The sequence below is a fragment of the Anomalospiza imberbis genome, chromosome 1, assembly GCF_031753505.1.
Source record: "Anomalospiza imberbis isolate Cuckoo-Finch-1a 21T00152 chromosome 1, ASM3175350v1, whole genome shotgun sequence".
Lineage (NCBI taxonomy): Eukaryota > Metazoa > Chordata > Aves > Passeriformes > Viduidae > Anomalospiza > Anomalospiza imberbis.
Window position 1 is genome coordinate 112,619,443 of NC_089681.1, and position 16,697 is coordinate 112,636,139.

Sequence of the window (16,697 nt, forward strand, 5' to 3'; positions counted from 1 at the left end):
TTTTACTGAATAGCCACAGTTGCTGTTCCTGTTAGTGGTAGATTCTTTTTTTTTTTTTTTTTTGTCAAATGGCTACACCCTACCAGCCATGAATTTTAAAATTGTTTATATAAAAACAAACAGATAGCATCTGATGATTGTTATGACTCACTTAAGGAAGTGATAAAACGCAAGAGTAGCAGGGATCCTTTCCTTTTTCAGCTTGTTTTTTTAAATTAACTTTGCTGTGCTAGTGAGCAGTTGAGAGGTATCAAAAGGAAATTAATAAAGCAGATACTTATAATTAATATTTGAATTTAAGTTGCAGATACATAATGATTCAGCTTATAAACTAAGTTTACAAAACCAGCTTTAATTTTAGATTGCAATTATAAGCAATTTGATTAAAGTTATTGTAACTGATTTTTCTGGAAATCTCTGAGTTTTTCAAACTGCTGATATATGTCAGAAAAAGACAACCTTTTCTTTTGCTTGTTGGCATCAGTGTTGCCATCCATTACTTGCCTTAACTGCTGTTGCTATATGAAATGCTTGCAGTTGCTTTACATGTTTTCAGAAACATAACCAGAGGGCTTTTTTCAGCATATCGTGTAGTGTATTTTTCTAGATCAACTTTGACTGCTTTTACCGAAATACGTAAACTTACGTGGTTCTGTATGTTGTAAGAATAAACATTTTTGGGCCTTGTTTTAATACATAGAGGTTTTAGGTAGAGTTTCAGATGAAGATCAGTTTATTGGGAAGTTGAGAGTATTTTTCCTGAAAGTCAATGGAATGAAGATTTATTTTTAATCTAAATAAAATGATAAATTTGAGCCCTTGGAGCAGGACACACAGAAAAAGGTTAAAAAATCTGATCACCAGGATAGAGAAAAAATTAAATAGGGGTAAGATGTTAGCTTTTTTTAATAGAACAGCTGTCCACCAGATTATTTTGACATGATAGGAAACCTTATTTGTCAAACAACATTTTGTTTGATGTAATTAAATGTACTTAAGTTAGTCCATTTATGGACACAAATAAATTCCAATTTTTTATAACTTTTGCATAGTGCAGATGGGCTTGGTAGGTAGCTTGGCTTATACTTGAGGAAGAAGATGGCCATATTCTGTTGAGTGAAGCCAAATAATGTTAGTATGAGGCTTTAATTCTTGAGCATGAGTAAGTTGCTTTTGCTATAAAGATATGAATGAAGGACAAAATATAAATAGGGCTCTGAGGAAATTTTACATGCTCCAGGTCAAAGAATATACCTACTACTTGGATTCTGTGCTTTGCATTGACAGAAGGTTTTGAAAAGCCAGGCAAACAAGAAAGTTCAGTGTGCTTTTCTCATTGGTGATGGGGACAACTTACTGTAAACCTTTTGGTATATGTGATTTTAGCTAGTCCTAATACAGAAATAACTTGAAATATGCTAAATAAGGTAATGAATTTCTCCCTGTCGCATTCAATGATTTGGTCTATGACTGGATATTTACCATATTTGCATTTATGGTAGCCCAGGCTGATGATTATAAGCTTCCAGATCCTGGAGGCAATATAAAGGTGAGCATTTGCCTGTGAAAACAGTCCTCAAACCAGGTCTACTTCCTAGTCCACATACATCAACTTTATAGCTGGGTTTCTCTGAGAGAGGGCTGGAAGAGTCAGTCTCACTTTGAAACTGTTGGGGGTTGATGTAGTAACAAATAATTAACTTCAGCTTTCTGATAAAAAGCATATTTTGTCTCTGGCTGTTCTTGGAAGAAATGTGTAATGCTTGATGACCATTGTTTAGATAATACTTTTCAAACAGCTAAAGTTGTAGTCTTGTCGCTCTAAGAGGTTGCTGCAGAATACTCTTGAGTTGAAATGGCTGCTGGTACATATTCTGAGTAAAGTCACAAGTGTCCACTTCCAGGTGCTGGGGGAGGTTGTAGCCAGAATTTGAATTTGGTGACACCGAGAGCACCAGGGACCCATGAAAATGTGTATCTGTTTTCAGAAATGCCTTCTAGAGAATGCTGGCAGTATTTCCAAACAGAGGTTTTAGTTTGTTTTAGAGGCTGCAGAGGTGGCAAGAGCTGGGGATAGGCATGGACAGTGGCAGTACAGGTGTCAGGTGCTGTGGAAGCTATTGAGAGCCCAAGGGGGCTGTGGCTGGGGAGCTGAGTACTTCTGGAAGTGATGGAAAGGGAATCTGTATTTGTTTGCATGCTTGTTTCTGGAAATAAAATACAAGTGTACAACATGCTTGAATTTCTAGTGAAGAGTAAAGAAATGCATGCCTCCAAGATGGCATGTTCGCTTCTGCCTTGTGGCTTGCATTACTGCTGTAGTCAAGCTCAGAGGATCAATTGCAAGTAAGACTGTAAACAGATTTATGTATTATGGCCACTTTATGATATGGACAACCTGTTTTCAGCTTCAGTTGTACTATGGTATAAAACAGGATCTCGGGTGAAGATAGAAAAAATTTCCTTCCTGTCTTGAGGGTTGCTAAAAAAAATCCAAGTACCATGAATGTATACAATATGCTGTACAATTTAATGAAAGCTGAACAATGGCTCTTGGGTGGTGAACAGATTGTGTGTGTATATATTTATCTTTAAGGTGTACTAAATTTAAATGGAAGAAGTTATGTATTGTTAGGGAAAAGATTGGACATGACCTTACTTTGGACAACTTGCCTTCTGTAGAGCTCTACATCAAAATACTTTAGTACAAATCTAACATGTCACTAACAAATCCTTAATAAACGTTTTTAAGTCCAGTAGTATTCCTGAAGTCTAGGATAGAAAGGAAGAGAATAATCTGGGAACTGCTTTAAATGTCTTCTTGTTTACACAGGAATCATTAAGATAAGGTAATGGTCAAGAAAGTGGCTTATTGTGAGAGGTGAAATGGGGCAAAGCAGAGCTTGGTGGTGTCCTTCTGTAGGTTCTGTGGTCAAGGTAATTCTTGAGAGTTCCATTGAAAATTAATGTGTAACAGCAAGCAGGAGAGACACTTTTAGGTGTTTTGACTAGGCTGTAGTTCTCCCTTTCCCCCTTTATTGTGGTTTATTATTTGGTGTCCAGTGCTTTTCATTGTTAAATTGAGGTTTGCCTGGCTTCTGTCCCTAACTTCATCTGTTTATGATTGGTCAAAGGTTGGTCTCTATGATCTTGGGGGCTTTTTCCAACTTAATTGATTCTGTATTGACAGATGGCCTTGAAGGAGCTGGATTGTCACTGAGTGTCCTGTTCTGCGTGAGCAGTGAGTCTGTGATGTTGAAGGATTCCCACAGGATATTTTCTATTAAAAATGTGCTTTGTGACTCAAAAATTGATGTGCTTACTCCACATACCTGCAAAATTGACAGTGACTTATACTGCAGCATAGAGAGAAGTTTTCTTGGTGGCTGCAGACCAGTGCTTCTCAGTTAAAGTGAGAAGGAGGCATTTGCAACTCATTTGCCTTTCTTTTTCATATACTGCTTCATGTATAACTGGAAACTTACTTCCTTTTAAGTAGTAACATTACCCTTCCTCGTGTTACTGTGCTACTATCTCTCAACTTTGGCATGAGTTGCTAAGCTTCAAGTGAAGTGTGCTCTAGGCAGGGACCCACAGCAGCTTTCCAGTGTATTAATTCTAGGCAGGTAGTAATAAAAACTGAAATGTAAATGTGCCCTGTATGTGACTACATTCTTTTGTTGATTCTCTCTGCCATGTGCTGTTCATATTACTGAAGAAAGTGCTTCTAAACCCTCTAGGCTCTGAGAAGGCAGCTTTGTTAGAAGTACCAGAAATTGAAGAACTTATGAATAAAACCCTGTTTTTCTATAGTGATTGTGCTCTGGAACCAGCATGAGCAGTGATCGCCTAATTTTACACCACCAGTGGGGACAAAAAGTTTCAAAACAAGTTACTTGCTTTATATTCTATATGACAAAAGGGTCAATAATCCTATATCAATCCAAATAATAAAAAATTCAAACCTTAAAACTGTTACAAGTGAAGCAACAAGACTCCGAATGAGCCCATGTAAAAGAAGCAGAGCTCTTGGTGCAGTTGATGAGTGATGAGGAAGCTGATCTTTGTTAAGTGAACTCTACTAATTATGTAAGTTAATGTTTTAAACTTACTTATAGCAGGTAGTTTGACAGAAGCCCTATTAATTAGAACAGTGGTTTATATCAAAGTTGTTCAGAGACTAGATGTAGTGGAACAGCTGGAATTACTTGGTTTAAACTGGGTAATTGGATGTGGTCCTGTTATGGTATTCTGAGACCCTCGCCTGAGAGCAATCAAGTCTTCTTTTCACCCTAGAAAGTGCTATAGCATACACACCTACAGCACAACGCTGAAGCTGAGGATTGAGCAATTTGTCTTCCTTGGCAGCTGAGGGCTAAGTGAGGTTTCTGGTTTAAAATACTTACGGACTTTCTTTGTGTGTATCTCTGTTACTGTAATATAGAATGCCTGTAATTCAAGGCCTGCTCACTTTTCAAAGAAGTGGTGCCTGATTGTCAAGACAGTGTAGTGTGGGTGAGTTACGTTCATGCCGCCTTAGATCATGTATTAGTAATATCCTTTTGTAAGTGGCCCCTTCAATGGCTTCCTAATTTACAGTAGTTAAAATTTTCCTCTGCAGTTTCATAAATTTCCAGTAAAAGCAACTTAAGCAGAGAATGTTTTGTGTTGTGACTTTATTGCTGTTTCTTGATAGAATTTTGGTGAAGAGGTTAGTGTTAGAAAGATTGTGTTTCAGTTGATTCTTCAGAGTTTATACAAAATATTCAGGATGTTCCACTTCAGTAGTGTAAGCAGTGATGTCTCTCCTTTAGAATAATAGGAATCATCATTTAAGTTGCAAAGGACCTTTAAGATCTTCGAGCCCAACTGTGTTTGTGCTTTATTAATATGTATTGACAGTTCTATTGGTAACATTAGTAGAAATGAGTTCAGTCAAGTTAATTTGTAACACCTGGGAAATACTGAATGGTTAACTGAAAGAATATGGGAGTTTTTGGAAAAGCGTAGTTATGGAATGTAATACTGCTTTAAAATATCAGTAGGTACATAGAGGTAAAAAAATACTATTTAAAAAAAAGAAAATGGGTAATTTTAGGAAATCCTTAGTGAACGCTCCTCTATCACCCTCTTCCTGCACCCTCCTTATAAAGTGTTAGGCTGTGAATGTGGCTAATGACATCTGTCAAAACTGTATGCCTATCTTTGTCATCTAATGCTTCTAAAAGGACATTTAGAAATGTGGGGTTATCCTGCATATTCAAATTAACACCCAAAGTAGAAGTGAAATGTGCTGACACAGTGGTTCCAAAAGTCTGAATTGTGGTGTAGTTCCCTATTGTTCCCAGAGTGCTTCTGTTTAGGAGAGCAGGCATGTTTATGAATGTATGTAAGTTGCTAATAACATTTTGTCATGTGTTACCAAAAATCCAAAAGTTGCATCCATTATGGAATGAGTCAAAAGTAGAAACAAGCTTCAAATATGTAAAGCAAACATTTTTTCAGGCTGCTTTGTTTCATTTCCCAAACAGTAAGGGTAAAAGAAGCGTTGCAGCCTTTTCAACTGCTTTTTGCTTAACATAATTTTCTTGGCATTTGAGTATGCAGCTTCATAATTTTCTTCAATAAAAAAGACTCGAAGAACTGCAAGAATGGAGAGAATGATGGATGGTCTTTATACTACTGTACAATAGCTTCCTGTCTGAGGCTGTCAGAATGCCATGTTTTTTTCCCAATGTATGACTACATTTCAAATGTTTTTAAGCATTATGACCTCAGTCGTCTGCAAAAGGTTGTCTTCCCTTGTATATCTAAATCACTTGTTCATGAATGAAAATTTAGAGTCAATGGCAGGATCAGAGTGTGCAAGAGATTTTTGAAGCGGACTGCTTTCAGGTTCCCCCTAGTGTCCTGATATGGATGTTGTAATTCTAAAGTGAACTACAGTTCAGTTTTCCTTTAGTGGAAGAGCTTCCTTTTGGCACAGCTGTTCTGTTCCAGTGAGAAAAGAGCATTTTATGCTTTCTTTGAGTTCCTGTCAAAGCACAGAGCCCTCAGTATAAAAAGCTTTTAATAAACAGTTGGCCTGGTTATAAGTATTTTGAAATAGCAATTTATTTGTCTCATTATCCTTGAATAATTTTCCTTTATATGCTTAAAAAAAAAAACCAGCAAAAGTCCACAAAACAATGCTTCTGCTAGTGTTGATTTTGATAACCAGAGATGAAAGTGTTTCGAACTGAAAAGTCAGATCCTTTTGGACACCTCAGTTCTTAAGTGTGTAAAACATTGTTAAAATCAGACATGAAATTATTACTTCTATTTAAATAAATTACATGTCAGACAAAAGCTCTGAAATTGATGATAAGATAACCAAAAGCTATGATGTTGTGCTGCTCCAAATATCAAAGTGTATTCAAATGTCAATTAAAAGGTACCATTTTCTGCCAAAGTTGAATGTCATATTGTCATTCAGATATGATCTCATTTGATTAAGGTTAGAATGCAGTAGAAGCCAGTTTGATTCTGTTTGTTTTCTACAAGGGGAATTTTTACAACTTGCTGTTGGTGACACTTTTCCAACCTGGTTTACAGGCAGTTGATTTTCTTCTGTAGAGTCAGTTTTGTGAAGAAATGTGAGAATAAATCCAAATGATTTGGTGGCTAGGTTGATTTTTTTGTGTGTGCCCAGACTTAAGTGAAGTAACACTGGAAAAAGGAACTTTATCATTAGAAATATGGGCAGGTCCTAGAGGACAAGTATGTTCCAATTTTTCCTATTTAACTATTTCTTTACATGTTATTTTTGTGAGTAGGTGAGAAAGTTTCAGTAAAGCTGCTCTTAACTGTTATTTCTCATGTACCTCATTTATTTTTTCAAAATCTCTTCTGTATCAGTTTGAGGTGGAACAGTCTTTTGGAATTATGGAATGATGAAATCTGTGTTTGTTTGCCAAAAGCCACCATGTAAAGATGTTCTTCCCTCCCAGAAAAACCCAGTCGAACATTTAAAGTTGTATAAATGTATGTGTAATTAAGATATCTGATTGCAGAAATTTATTTGGTATCATAACACATCTCCAGAGCTGTTAGCTGTGTTCATATTTTATATGCCACAGTAAAAGGAAGTATTGGATTCTGTGTAGGTGCCTTCTCTACATATTTGATAGTATTGGAAATAAATACTTGTTCTGGAGGCTTGGTTTCTAAATAATGAGAAACATGCAATTTTCTTTACTTTCTCTTTTTCTCCTTATCTGATATGTGTAGAAAATTAATTTAGTTGCCAGATACAATCGCCATTGACTTGAATAACTCTTGCATACTTATCAACATTTAAAAATTCCCTGCTAGCTGTGAAATCCTGAATTAAAAATGTTAAGATAAAGTTTGTGTAGCCACTGGGTGTAGCATATTTGATTCATATTGCTGGAAGGTCTTTTGCTTAGATCCCCAGTCTGGATGATGTATTTTAGATATTTGTCTTAATGTTCGGCTTACTGTACATTTGGCTTGGTATTTTATATTTTTATCTGTTAATGGTATCAATTATGTTTGTAAGGACATCTTAAAGCTGTTTCAAGTTCAGGCAGAGAGTTCAGGAGGAGACTTTGTGTCTAGGGCAATGACTTTGATTTATTTATGCCAGCTTTAGAGTTCTAGGGCTGGTCAGAACTGCTGTGGTTGCATCGCAAGAAGTATGGCTGGTGTAAGTTTATTCTGCATGTTCAAATTCGACTTACAATAAAATCATGGCACCAGATTTTTATGGGTAGACTTTATGCAAGGCTAGATAATTGACTTCTGGAAGACAGACAATGTGAAAGCCAAAAGCCTAAGTTCTTTGTTGTACATGCTCCAATTTTGCTTTAAATTGTCTCAAATTGTCTTTCATTGAACATGTATTTGTGCTACTGGATGATAGTGTACAGATTAAGGTGCATGAAAACGTGGTCTATGGCTTTATTAGAAAGATGGGTAACTTCTGTTCATTTTAAAATAATGAAAAATGCCTTTTCAGAGAGCACTCTTTTTAATAGTTTTTGGCTGGTTTGAACTGCCATGCAAACCATGCTCTCTGAAGTAGAGAATTCAAAGTATTTAAGCAAATGAAGAGGATCTGATCTGCCTGCCAGGTGTTGGATACTGTCAGCTTTTCTTACTAAGTAGCCCCTCAAGTCATAAATTTACAATAGGAGTCCTACAGCATTTTTTTTTCTCTTTGCAAGAGAAATGTGTGTCTTTTTTTAAAGTACTGTGTTGTCTTTTATGTGGTTATTGACAAAACAAAAACTAATAAAATACTAAAACCAGTATCAGTAGTTGTACTCGAGACAAAAAATGAAATGGCTACAAGGTAGGTTTTTTTGGCTCATTTTAGATCTCTAGCTCAGTTTCCCTTTGCATTTTGTCAGCTGAACTTTCCTGTAAAATAAGCACCATGTACAGTGGCATGTATGAGTCAGTTGTGTCAGAATCAACACTTTACTTTTAAACTGACTTCTCAAAAAACCTGCTAGTTGGACATAGTGAAAGTATTACCCATAATACATCAGAAAATCAGCTGCTTGCTTTTTTAAAACAGAAAGAGTTTGTTTGTATAGCTTTATATGATATTAGGCAAGACAAATAAGAAACAGAAGTGGGTCTCCTTTTAAATGTCCCTTCAGTGGTCCTTCTGAAGGACCTTGGACTAACTCCTAGAAATTTCGAGTTCTGAGAATTTTTATCTAGCTATGTCTTTATTTCAGGCTTTTCAGACTTTTAAGATTGTTGTGCTTTAGAAATGCAAGAGAAAAATGGAATAAATTTTGGCAAGAAAGTATGTGTCTTAAAAGATGGTTTCATGGTAAGGGTGAGCTAGACTAACTAGTTCCTGATTTCTGAAAGGGAAAAATGTCATTCCCACTACATCTTTTCTCCTTTCCCATAAGCTGATTAAATTTCTGAAGACATTGAAAAACTCAAAACCTTAAAAACCACTCTACAAGCTGAAAAAAAGACTTGTCAGTTTTAGTTTCCTGAAATTAATGTTAAGTGAATTAGATGTTCATTCTGTAATTAGAACCATTGAATCAAAAAATGGTCTGGGTTGGAAGGCACAGTCTTCTAGTTCCAGCACCCTTAGTGTGGAAAGGGACACCTCCAACTAGACCATGTTGCTCAGAGCTCCATCCAAGCTGGAGTTAAACACTTTCAGGGGTGGACAGCCACAGCTTCTCTGGAAATTTTGTTCTAGTGCCTCACCACCTGACAGTAAAGAATTTCTTCCTGATATCTAATGTGAGTCTACTCATTTTCCATTTGACGTGCAAGAGACTTCTCTCAGCCTTTCCTCCAGGGAAAAGTGCTCCATCCCTCTAATTATCTTGGTGGGTCTCCTCTGGACTCTGTCCAGCGAGTCCATGTCCTTCTGTGTTGGGAACTGGGTGGAGTCTCACTGGAGTCATCTAATCACCTCCCTAAAAGTACCAACTGCACTGGCCGGGAGTTGAACCCTGGCCTCCTGCATGGCAGGCGAGAATTCTACCACTGAACCACCAGTTCTGGTGAGTTTTTTTTCCCTGGCTTATTTTACACATTGTCTTTATTAAAAAAAAAAAATTAAATAAAACAAAATCTTCTATTCCATGAACACACAGGCGCCACCAACTTCTTTGATTTTTCCCCTCTACACTTCTACTGAATAATTTTGCTTTCACAATTGGGAGTTGCTTGTGCAGCTTCCCCTTGCCCAGCACTTAGTAGTAGCCTGAGTGCGTAATATCAGTGACTGCAGCCAGGCTGGCCTCATTTTTCATATAATTGAACATTTTCTATTCACTTATAGGTGCCCACAATTTCCAAATTGACAGTAGCACAGAATTTTTGGTTTCTTTTCAAGTGACAGTGTGTCATGCCTACTTTTCTGAAGTAACCAGAGTGATACTTGGTTCATCCTGTGATGTTGCATACCACCAACATTACCATGTCCTCTGGGATGTTTCCTGTGTATGCATGTGGCTGTTGCTAATGTGCCCTCTCAGCTTCTGGGTGTCCCTTAGTCTGGAAGGAATCTTGTCAGTGTGTGCAAGGACAGGGAACGAGCCTGGTGCCTGTGAGAGTGAAGAAGGGTAAAGGGGGCAGTAGAGGGAAAGCATCAGATCCAGTGTAAGGCAAAGGTGTTGTGTTGTCAGAATATTATGAGAAGAGTGGAAGGTGATGTGACTGGTACCTTTCCATTTCTCCAAGCTGAGGTTTGAAGCTACACCAGTGGAAGTGGTGGCTCCATTGCAGTCTTGAGTCAGACTTTGCTGGAGTTGCCCCATGGTCTTGCTCTACCTCCTCTGGGCTCGGCCATCTCCCCTGCCTGCACCTCACCAGCACTGAGAGACATCTGAATTGAAGTGGCAAAGTACCATCAGTGCCATTTTACTGGTGGCTCAGTTCCCTGATCTGGTATGTTACAGGTTTGCATTATGGCCAGTACTAGCACAAAACAGGAATTGCAGCTTTCTGGTACTGTCTGCCTTATTAATAAAATATGTGTCGATTGCTAAAACTTTTTTTTGTAGGTGTGAATTTTTTGTGGTAGAGGTTTGCTAGCACACTGGTGGCTGGTTGATATTCAGCGTGTGTAACAGTGGTAATAATCTGACTGGCATTCAAGCTAAAAGGATTTCAAATGCCTTAAAGTTCCTCAGCATAACTTTGGAGATGTGACTTGTGGACTTTTTATTTTGTGGACCTGAATCCTGTATGTTACAGCACTTAGCTAAAAATTTATGACGAAATGCTGCTGTAGTTCAGATGGCACGATCAGACTGTATTTCCATCCTGCCTAGCTTATTAAAAAGAATTGGTGTGGGCCAGCAGAGTGCTGATTCCTCCTCCTCCTGTATCAGTTACCTATAGATACTGGAAACGTTGCCTTACCCTTCCACTATAACTTACTGACTTTTGATTTGTAGGTAATAATTTTTGATCACCGTAAGAGTAAACATGTGGTGTTAGTAAGTTATTATACAGACACTTGATTTGACTGGGATGCAGTTATATGAATAGAGAATTTGAGACATAGGGAAAACTGAAGCTGAAGAATTAAGCCTTGAATTCGTGTGAATTTGTGAGATTCAGTATATTGCTTTTCTGAGGAATGACGTGTAGGTGGATAATCATTCAAAAATTGCACCATTCATGGAAAGAATTCTTTTATTTATTAGCTGCTGATGGTTGATGGTCTTGTCAAGATGTTCTGTTTGGGTGTAGTTTGGTTTGGTTGTATTTGAGCAATTTGCCCTAACTCAGTAATTGGATGCTTTGACTTTGTTTTGTTTTGTTTTGTTTTGCTGTTTACCTCCCGAGGATCTGCTGTCAGGGAAAGCAGATCTTCTTGTGCAAGCACTTTAAATAATGTCAATAAAAACAAGATAAAATTATCTGTCTCTTATTATGCTGCTTCATATCTGGACTCATCAGCTGTTCACAATGATGCCATCTATTCTAGGGAATTAATCTAGAGGATAAGTGTTTAATATTTGGACATTAACCTGTTGGAGTGAGTCCAGATGAGGACCACCAAGTTGATCAGAGAGATGGAGCACATGTATGAGGGAAGGCTGAGAGACTTTGGATTGTTCAGCCTGGAAAAAGGAAGGCTTTGGACTGATCTAATTATGGCCTGGAGATGAATTTAGCTAAAGGCAGTATGTTACAGTTGTAAAGTGAGCAGCTTTGAATTCCTCTGTGTCTCCCTACCATCCCTTCTTCCCCTCCCCCCAGAAAAAAAAAAAAAAAAACAAACAAGATAAAACCAAAAAAGTCCCTGAAGTTAAAAAACCCAACCTACTGAAAACCCCAACAAATGGATTCACCCAACCCTCCCTAGCCTAGCTCAGTGGCATTTGCATGTTGACCACATGCTTATACATGCTGCTCTAAGATCTTGGCGTTCTGTTGGAACATGGTGAATTTTACCCTCTGTACTGAGGGATGGTTTTGAGTCCTGGAACACGTCCTGGAAAACTTTACACACATCTTTTGTTTTTCTACATCATCAGTGTATTTAGATCAGAATGTGGTGTGATTAACCAAGTAGTACATGGTAGACTAGAGAACATAGTAATCTTGCTGTTAATGAGGGTTCAAGTTATAAATTTTAGTGGGATCTCTAGAGAGTAAGTATTCAACTGTCCAAATGATGTGCAATTGTGTAATGTCAGGAGGGCTTAAACTAGTGATCTGCCTCGTGTTTGCTCTCAGCATCCTGGTGGCTTTTGTCAGCTGTCCTGCAATGTGCTCAGATACCCAAGACTCTGCTACTGTGGCGATACACCAGAGAATATCTGTACAGAATACATCTATCTTTTTTCTTCCTTTCTTTTTTTGGAAAAACCCAGTTCCATGTGTACGTGCCGATGCAAGCTGAAGCATGCTGTGCAGGTTTATGTCGTGGGAACTAGGGGTTTTATTGAAATTATATTCTGAAAAATACTTGTAGGCAGTAAGACTTTTGGATTTTATGGCTAGTTTTAATTCATTAAATGATGAGCCACTGCCAGCAAAGGTTTCTTCCTTGCTAAGGCAGTAATGTTTTTTTGTAGGAATACCATATGTTTAATTTCTTGGTAAAAAGAAACTCCTATCAAGTCTTTTTAATATGACTTAGTAGGTTCCCCTTTGATAAGAAGCTGAACAAAACCATCTGTAGAGGTATTTGACATATGAACTTTAGATTGTGTCATACTACTTGCCACCTTCATCATCTTAATACCCTAGCACCGTGCCTCCCTCCTGAATCCTCCCATGGCCTAGGCCCCCCTCAAATAAAATCGCTTGAAAATAAAGCCTCATTTAGAAGTATTGTCTGGGGGTTTTTTTATTCTTTCCCAAAGAGAGATGCTTTGAGCTTGTTAGTTGCTGTCCTTTAAGCTGCATGAAGAAGGGTGGCAGTGGACTGAGTTGGTTTTTTGGGGTGCAGTGTTAGAGAAGATAGTCATAGTATCATAGACTAATTTGATTTGGAAGGGAAACATAGGGATCATCAACTCCAGTTCCCTGATCTAGTTTGCTCATAAAAGGAAGGGTTGATTTTGGACTACGGATGCAACTCTTAGCATCCCAACTCCCCACCCCCCCAGCTAGGATTTTAAAGTATCAATAGATAGAGAGTTTACAGGGCTCCATGTGTAGGTGTGTCAGTATGGTCTCTGCAAGCAAAAGAGTGCTCAGTTTCCTTGTGCTCATATCTGACTGTGTCAGATAACAGCTGGGCTGGAGCTCATGTGGTAAATCCTGCTGAGAGTTAGTCCTGCTTACTGCAGCTACTTTAAATGTCCTGCCATTTCGGAATGGCAGATTAAGCACAGCTCTGCCTGCTAGACACTTTGCAGACCCTGCAGTAAGACAGTTCACTGCCACTTCATAATGGACTGGGATCAGAATTGTATATCACTTGGGAAAAAATGAAAAGGTTTTCAAAGATGTAAGAGCTCAAATGAGGTTTTTTTTTTGATCTAGATAAGTGGTCCATACTCTTTTGGACCCATCTTTCAAAAACATGCTTTTGTAGACTGAGATAGGTCAAATAAGTGAAATTTGAAGGGGTATAAAAGTGAAAATGAAGAAGCTTTCGAAAGTTGAAGGAAAACGTGTATGTTTCATGATAGGTACTTATGTTTATTTTATTAAAATAAATGCCCTCATACACTTTATAGAGGTTTTTTTTCAGCATTAAACATACGGTTAAAATATTGCTCCAGCACAAATAGTTCTGCTCTGAGTTCTCCCAGTGTTGTCACTGAATGTGTTCAAGGATGTGATAATTTTCAATATATTTGCCTACGGTTTGTTTTAGAATACTTCTGTAGTTAAACATGTTGAAACAATTGGAGCTTGAAGTTGCTCTGCTATTCTCCATTTGATGGGAAGCTTTTTTCCTGGTATTTACTCTAAGGGAAGAGCAGACGTTTATCCACAAACTGTTTTGGTATGGGACTTAAAAGACAAAAACTTCCATCTGTTTGGAAAAAACATGCTTGTCTTGCTTCTGAGTGGGGTTTTTTTTGTTTGTTTTGCTCCGAGTGACTGTTAACAAGGAATTGGCTGACTACAGACTATAAAGAAATTCAATAAGCTGCTTCAGAAAGGTTTTGGGTTTTTTTTTAAGTATTCAAACCAAGCAAATAATTCCCCCCAAACTTATAAAAATTAAAAAAAAAAAAATAAAATGTGTGATTACCACCCGTCTTATTCTATCCCTAAGGAATAGACAGCCTCTTTTCCCTTCACACACTCCCTCTCAACTTAAACATCTTTTTTACTTGTAGCAATTGAATTACTTCTAGTATGGATTTATGCTAAGGAACAGTTCATCAAAGTATGGGAGAGCCACCAGGACACAGTTTAAGCATAGCTGTTACAGTATTCATCTAAGCAGCTGAAGAACTGTGTGAATCTGTGCTCTGCATTAGGAAAAGAATAGGTGTGATTTAGGATGCCCAGTTTAGAAGAGATCTCTAAGAGTTAGGGTATCTGATATTTATGTTTAACTCTGTGCTTCCTGTATGAATAATTTAGTTTATAACCATTTACATATGATAGCAGAGAGGTCTTCAATAGCTTGGAAGTTAAAAGATGCGTACGTGTGTTAGAGTGAATTTCTATTTACAGAGTGGAAACAAACTACTTTTAAACTCTCTTGTCAGCACTATCTGAGAATACTTTTATTAGCCTATGGTTAGAGAATTTTCTGGACTGAGGCAGTGAGAGGAACTGAATGTGGCCTCCTGATTTCTCTACAGCTAGGTGATAAATACCATCTTCATAGTTGCACAATGTATTTGCACTAAGTTCATGGACAGTATGTTACTTGTTCTATTTTGTCCAAGTTGTTTGTTGGTTGGGGTGGCATCAGTCCAGCTTCATTGCTAGAGTTCTCATCAAACAAGACGTAGGAGTAAAAGAAGAGAAAGGAACAAGCAAGGCAGTGGCATGTCTTAAAGGTTAAGTTATAGATAACTCCTTAAAGAGCCAGTTTTCCCATGCATTTTATGATGGGACAAGGAAATTAGAATATGTCAGTGATGAAGAGGGAAAGAGTAAAATGAAGCTCTGAATTTGATCTGCTCAAGCAGAGGTTGCATTTTTCAAAGGTTGGCTTAAGGAAAGAAAAAATACGGCTACTCACGTAATACCTGAAAGAGAGACAGCTTACTCTGGGAGGACACATGATATTAATTACAGCTAACATCAGTGCTTTTTTACCTTTTCAACATAAGGGAAAAAAAAAAGATTTTTCTTTTAAGGAAGACTTGGTTTATTTTGTTAAACAAGAATATATAGCTTATGTTTAAAAAAAAAAACCAAACACCTGCATTGGAATGAGTATTCAGTGAGAGGTTGATAATACAGCTATAAACACACTTAGCAGATGTTTGACTTCTGGGTTGCTCTGTTCTGGGACCTGAGGTACAAATGCGTTTTGTAGTGCTAATGAAGTCTTGGATCAGAGCAAAAATATTACCTTGGAGCTGTTCTTAGCAGCTGTTGATGCAGAAAATGCACAGTGTGGAACTCGGTTTCAGTTCCTTTTTTGGTATTCCTTGAGCTGGAATTGAAGGCATGCCGTCTTGCCTATTCTTGCTGCTGTGCGACCCTGTGGTCGCCGTAATCAGTGGCTTGGGAGATGAGCGACAGGAGCGGGAGCGATTGGCTGGGGAGCAGTTTCCCGGAGTACATCTGTGTCAGGCACAGGCAGCTAAAGCAGTCATGTATGCGCAGGCTCTGATCTCTGGGGAGGTTCATTACAGGGTCTCGTACAAGGGCATTCTCTGCTTCTGCACATCAGCATGGAAGGAGCTCGTCAAGGGAAGAAAATGCAACCTGTATGTAAATAGCAGCTGTGTAACGTAATAATGGCTTGAATGTGATTTGATGCAAGTGATATTTAGCAGCTGTGGCTCAGAATTGTGTGCTACCTTAGACTCACTAGTTGTGGAAGAAATTTTTGAAAGATTGGTGATAGAAGGAGTTTGAGAAGAGATTTCTGTGTTAGGGAAGATACTTGCTGTGTTGTTAGAATTGCTTAATCGCAGTAAGCTTACTTCAGAAAGAAAATGTACTCTTATAATTGTGACAGTATACTACCAGACTTTGAGATTGGTTGAGTGTTTTGGATTGGGTTATTTTTAATTTTGCATTATTTTGAGTCAGCCTTCCTTAATTTGAAGGTTATCAACTGTGGCTTTGCTTGATTCTGTGCAAGTATAGCAGGGATGTTTCTGGTAGAGAATCTTGAAATAGCTGGTTAATTGTTCCTTTTTGACAAAAAAAGGGAAAGTGAACTTAATGAGCTGTGTATGTGAAGTGTTTGTAGAGATAACATTTTCTTCATACCTCAGTGGCACAGATAAAAACTCCATTTGTGGGGATTTGTACAATGAATTCTAATATTAATGTTACAAGCTATTTCATAGCAATTGTATGAGTTGTCATTACCACTGCCATGTAACTGCAATGCAGCGTGTAACAGGGATTACTACTTTAAAAGCTTCCTGGAAACTAAAATCTATGGGATGGAATTTTCCTAAGGTGTGAAACTAAAGATCCCTGAATTACTTTATATATGACAGCTAAATTTTCTATTCCCTTGTGTGAGCATAAGCAAGAGTTTGATTTATGTGTTAGAGTGCATCAGATTGTAGTGGCCTTCTGTTTGT

The 16,697-nt window shown here is 37.8% G+C and overlaps 1 protein-coding gene, 1 non-coding gene and 1 pseudogene across 10 annotated transcripts in view; 1 reads left to right on the forward strand and 2 right to left on the reverse strand.

Moving 5' to 3' along the window:
• Positions 1–16,697, forward strand: part of SLC4A7 (solute carrier family 4 member 7) — a 154,867-nt gene that overhangs the window by 72,651 nt on the left and 65,519 nt on the right. The window contains exon 1 of one of the 9 annotated variants that reach the window (XM_068206516.1): positions 15,688–15,863. The exons of 7 other annotated variants lie outside the window; for them this stretch is intronic. In XM_068206516.1, coding sequence (XP_068062617.1) covers positions 15,828–15,863 — 36 coding nt within the window. In that variant the 5' untranslated portion in view covers positions 15,688–15,827. Of the gene's footprint in view, positions 1–15,687; positions 15,864–16,697 lie in introns of those variants that run through there. One more of the 9 variants, XM_068206558.1, reaches the window with a different exon arrangement.
• On the reverse strand, positions 9,316–10,307 carry LOC137482351 (large ribosomal subunit protein uL15 pseudogene; annotated as a pseudogene).
• TRNAG-GCC (transfer RNA glycine (anticodon GCC)) lies at positions 9,476–9,546 on the reverse strand. Its single transcript has one exon. It is a non-coding gene; the product is annotated as a tRNA-Gly (tRNA).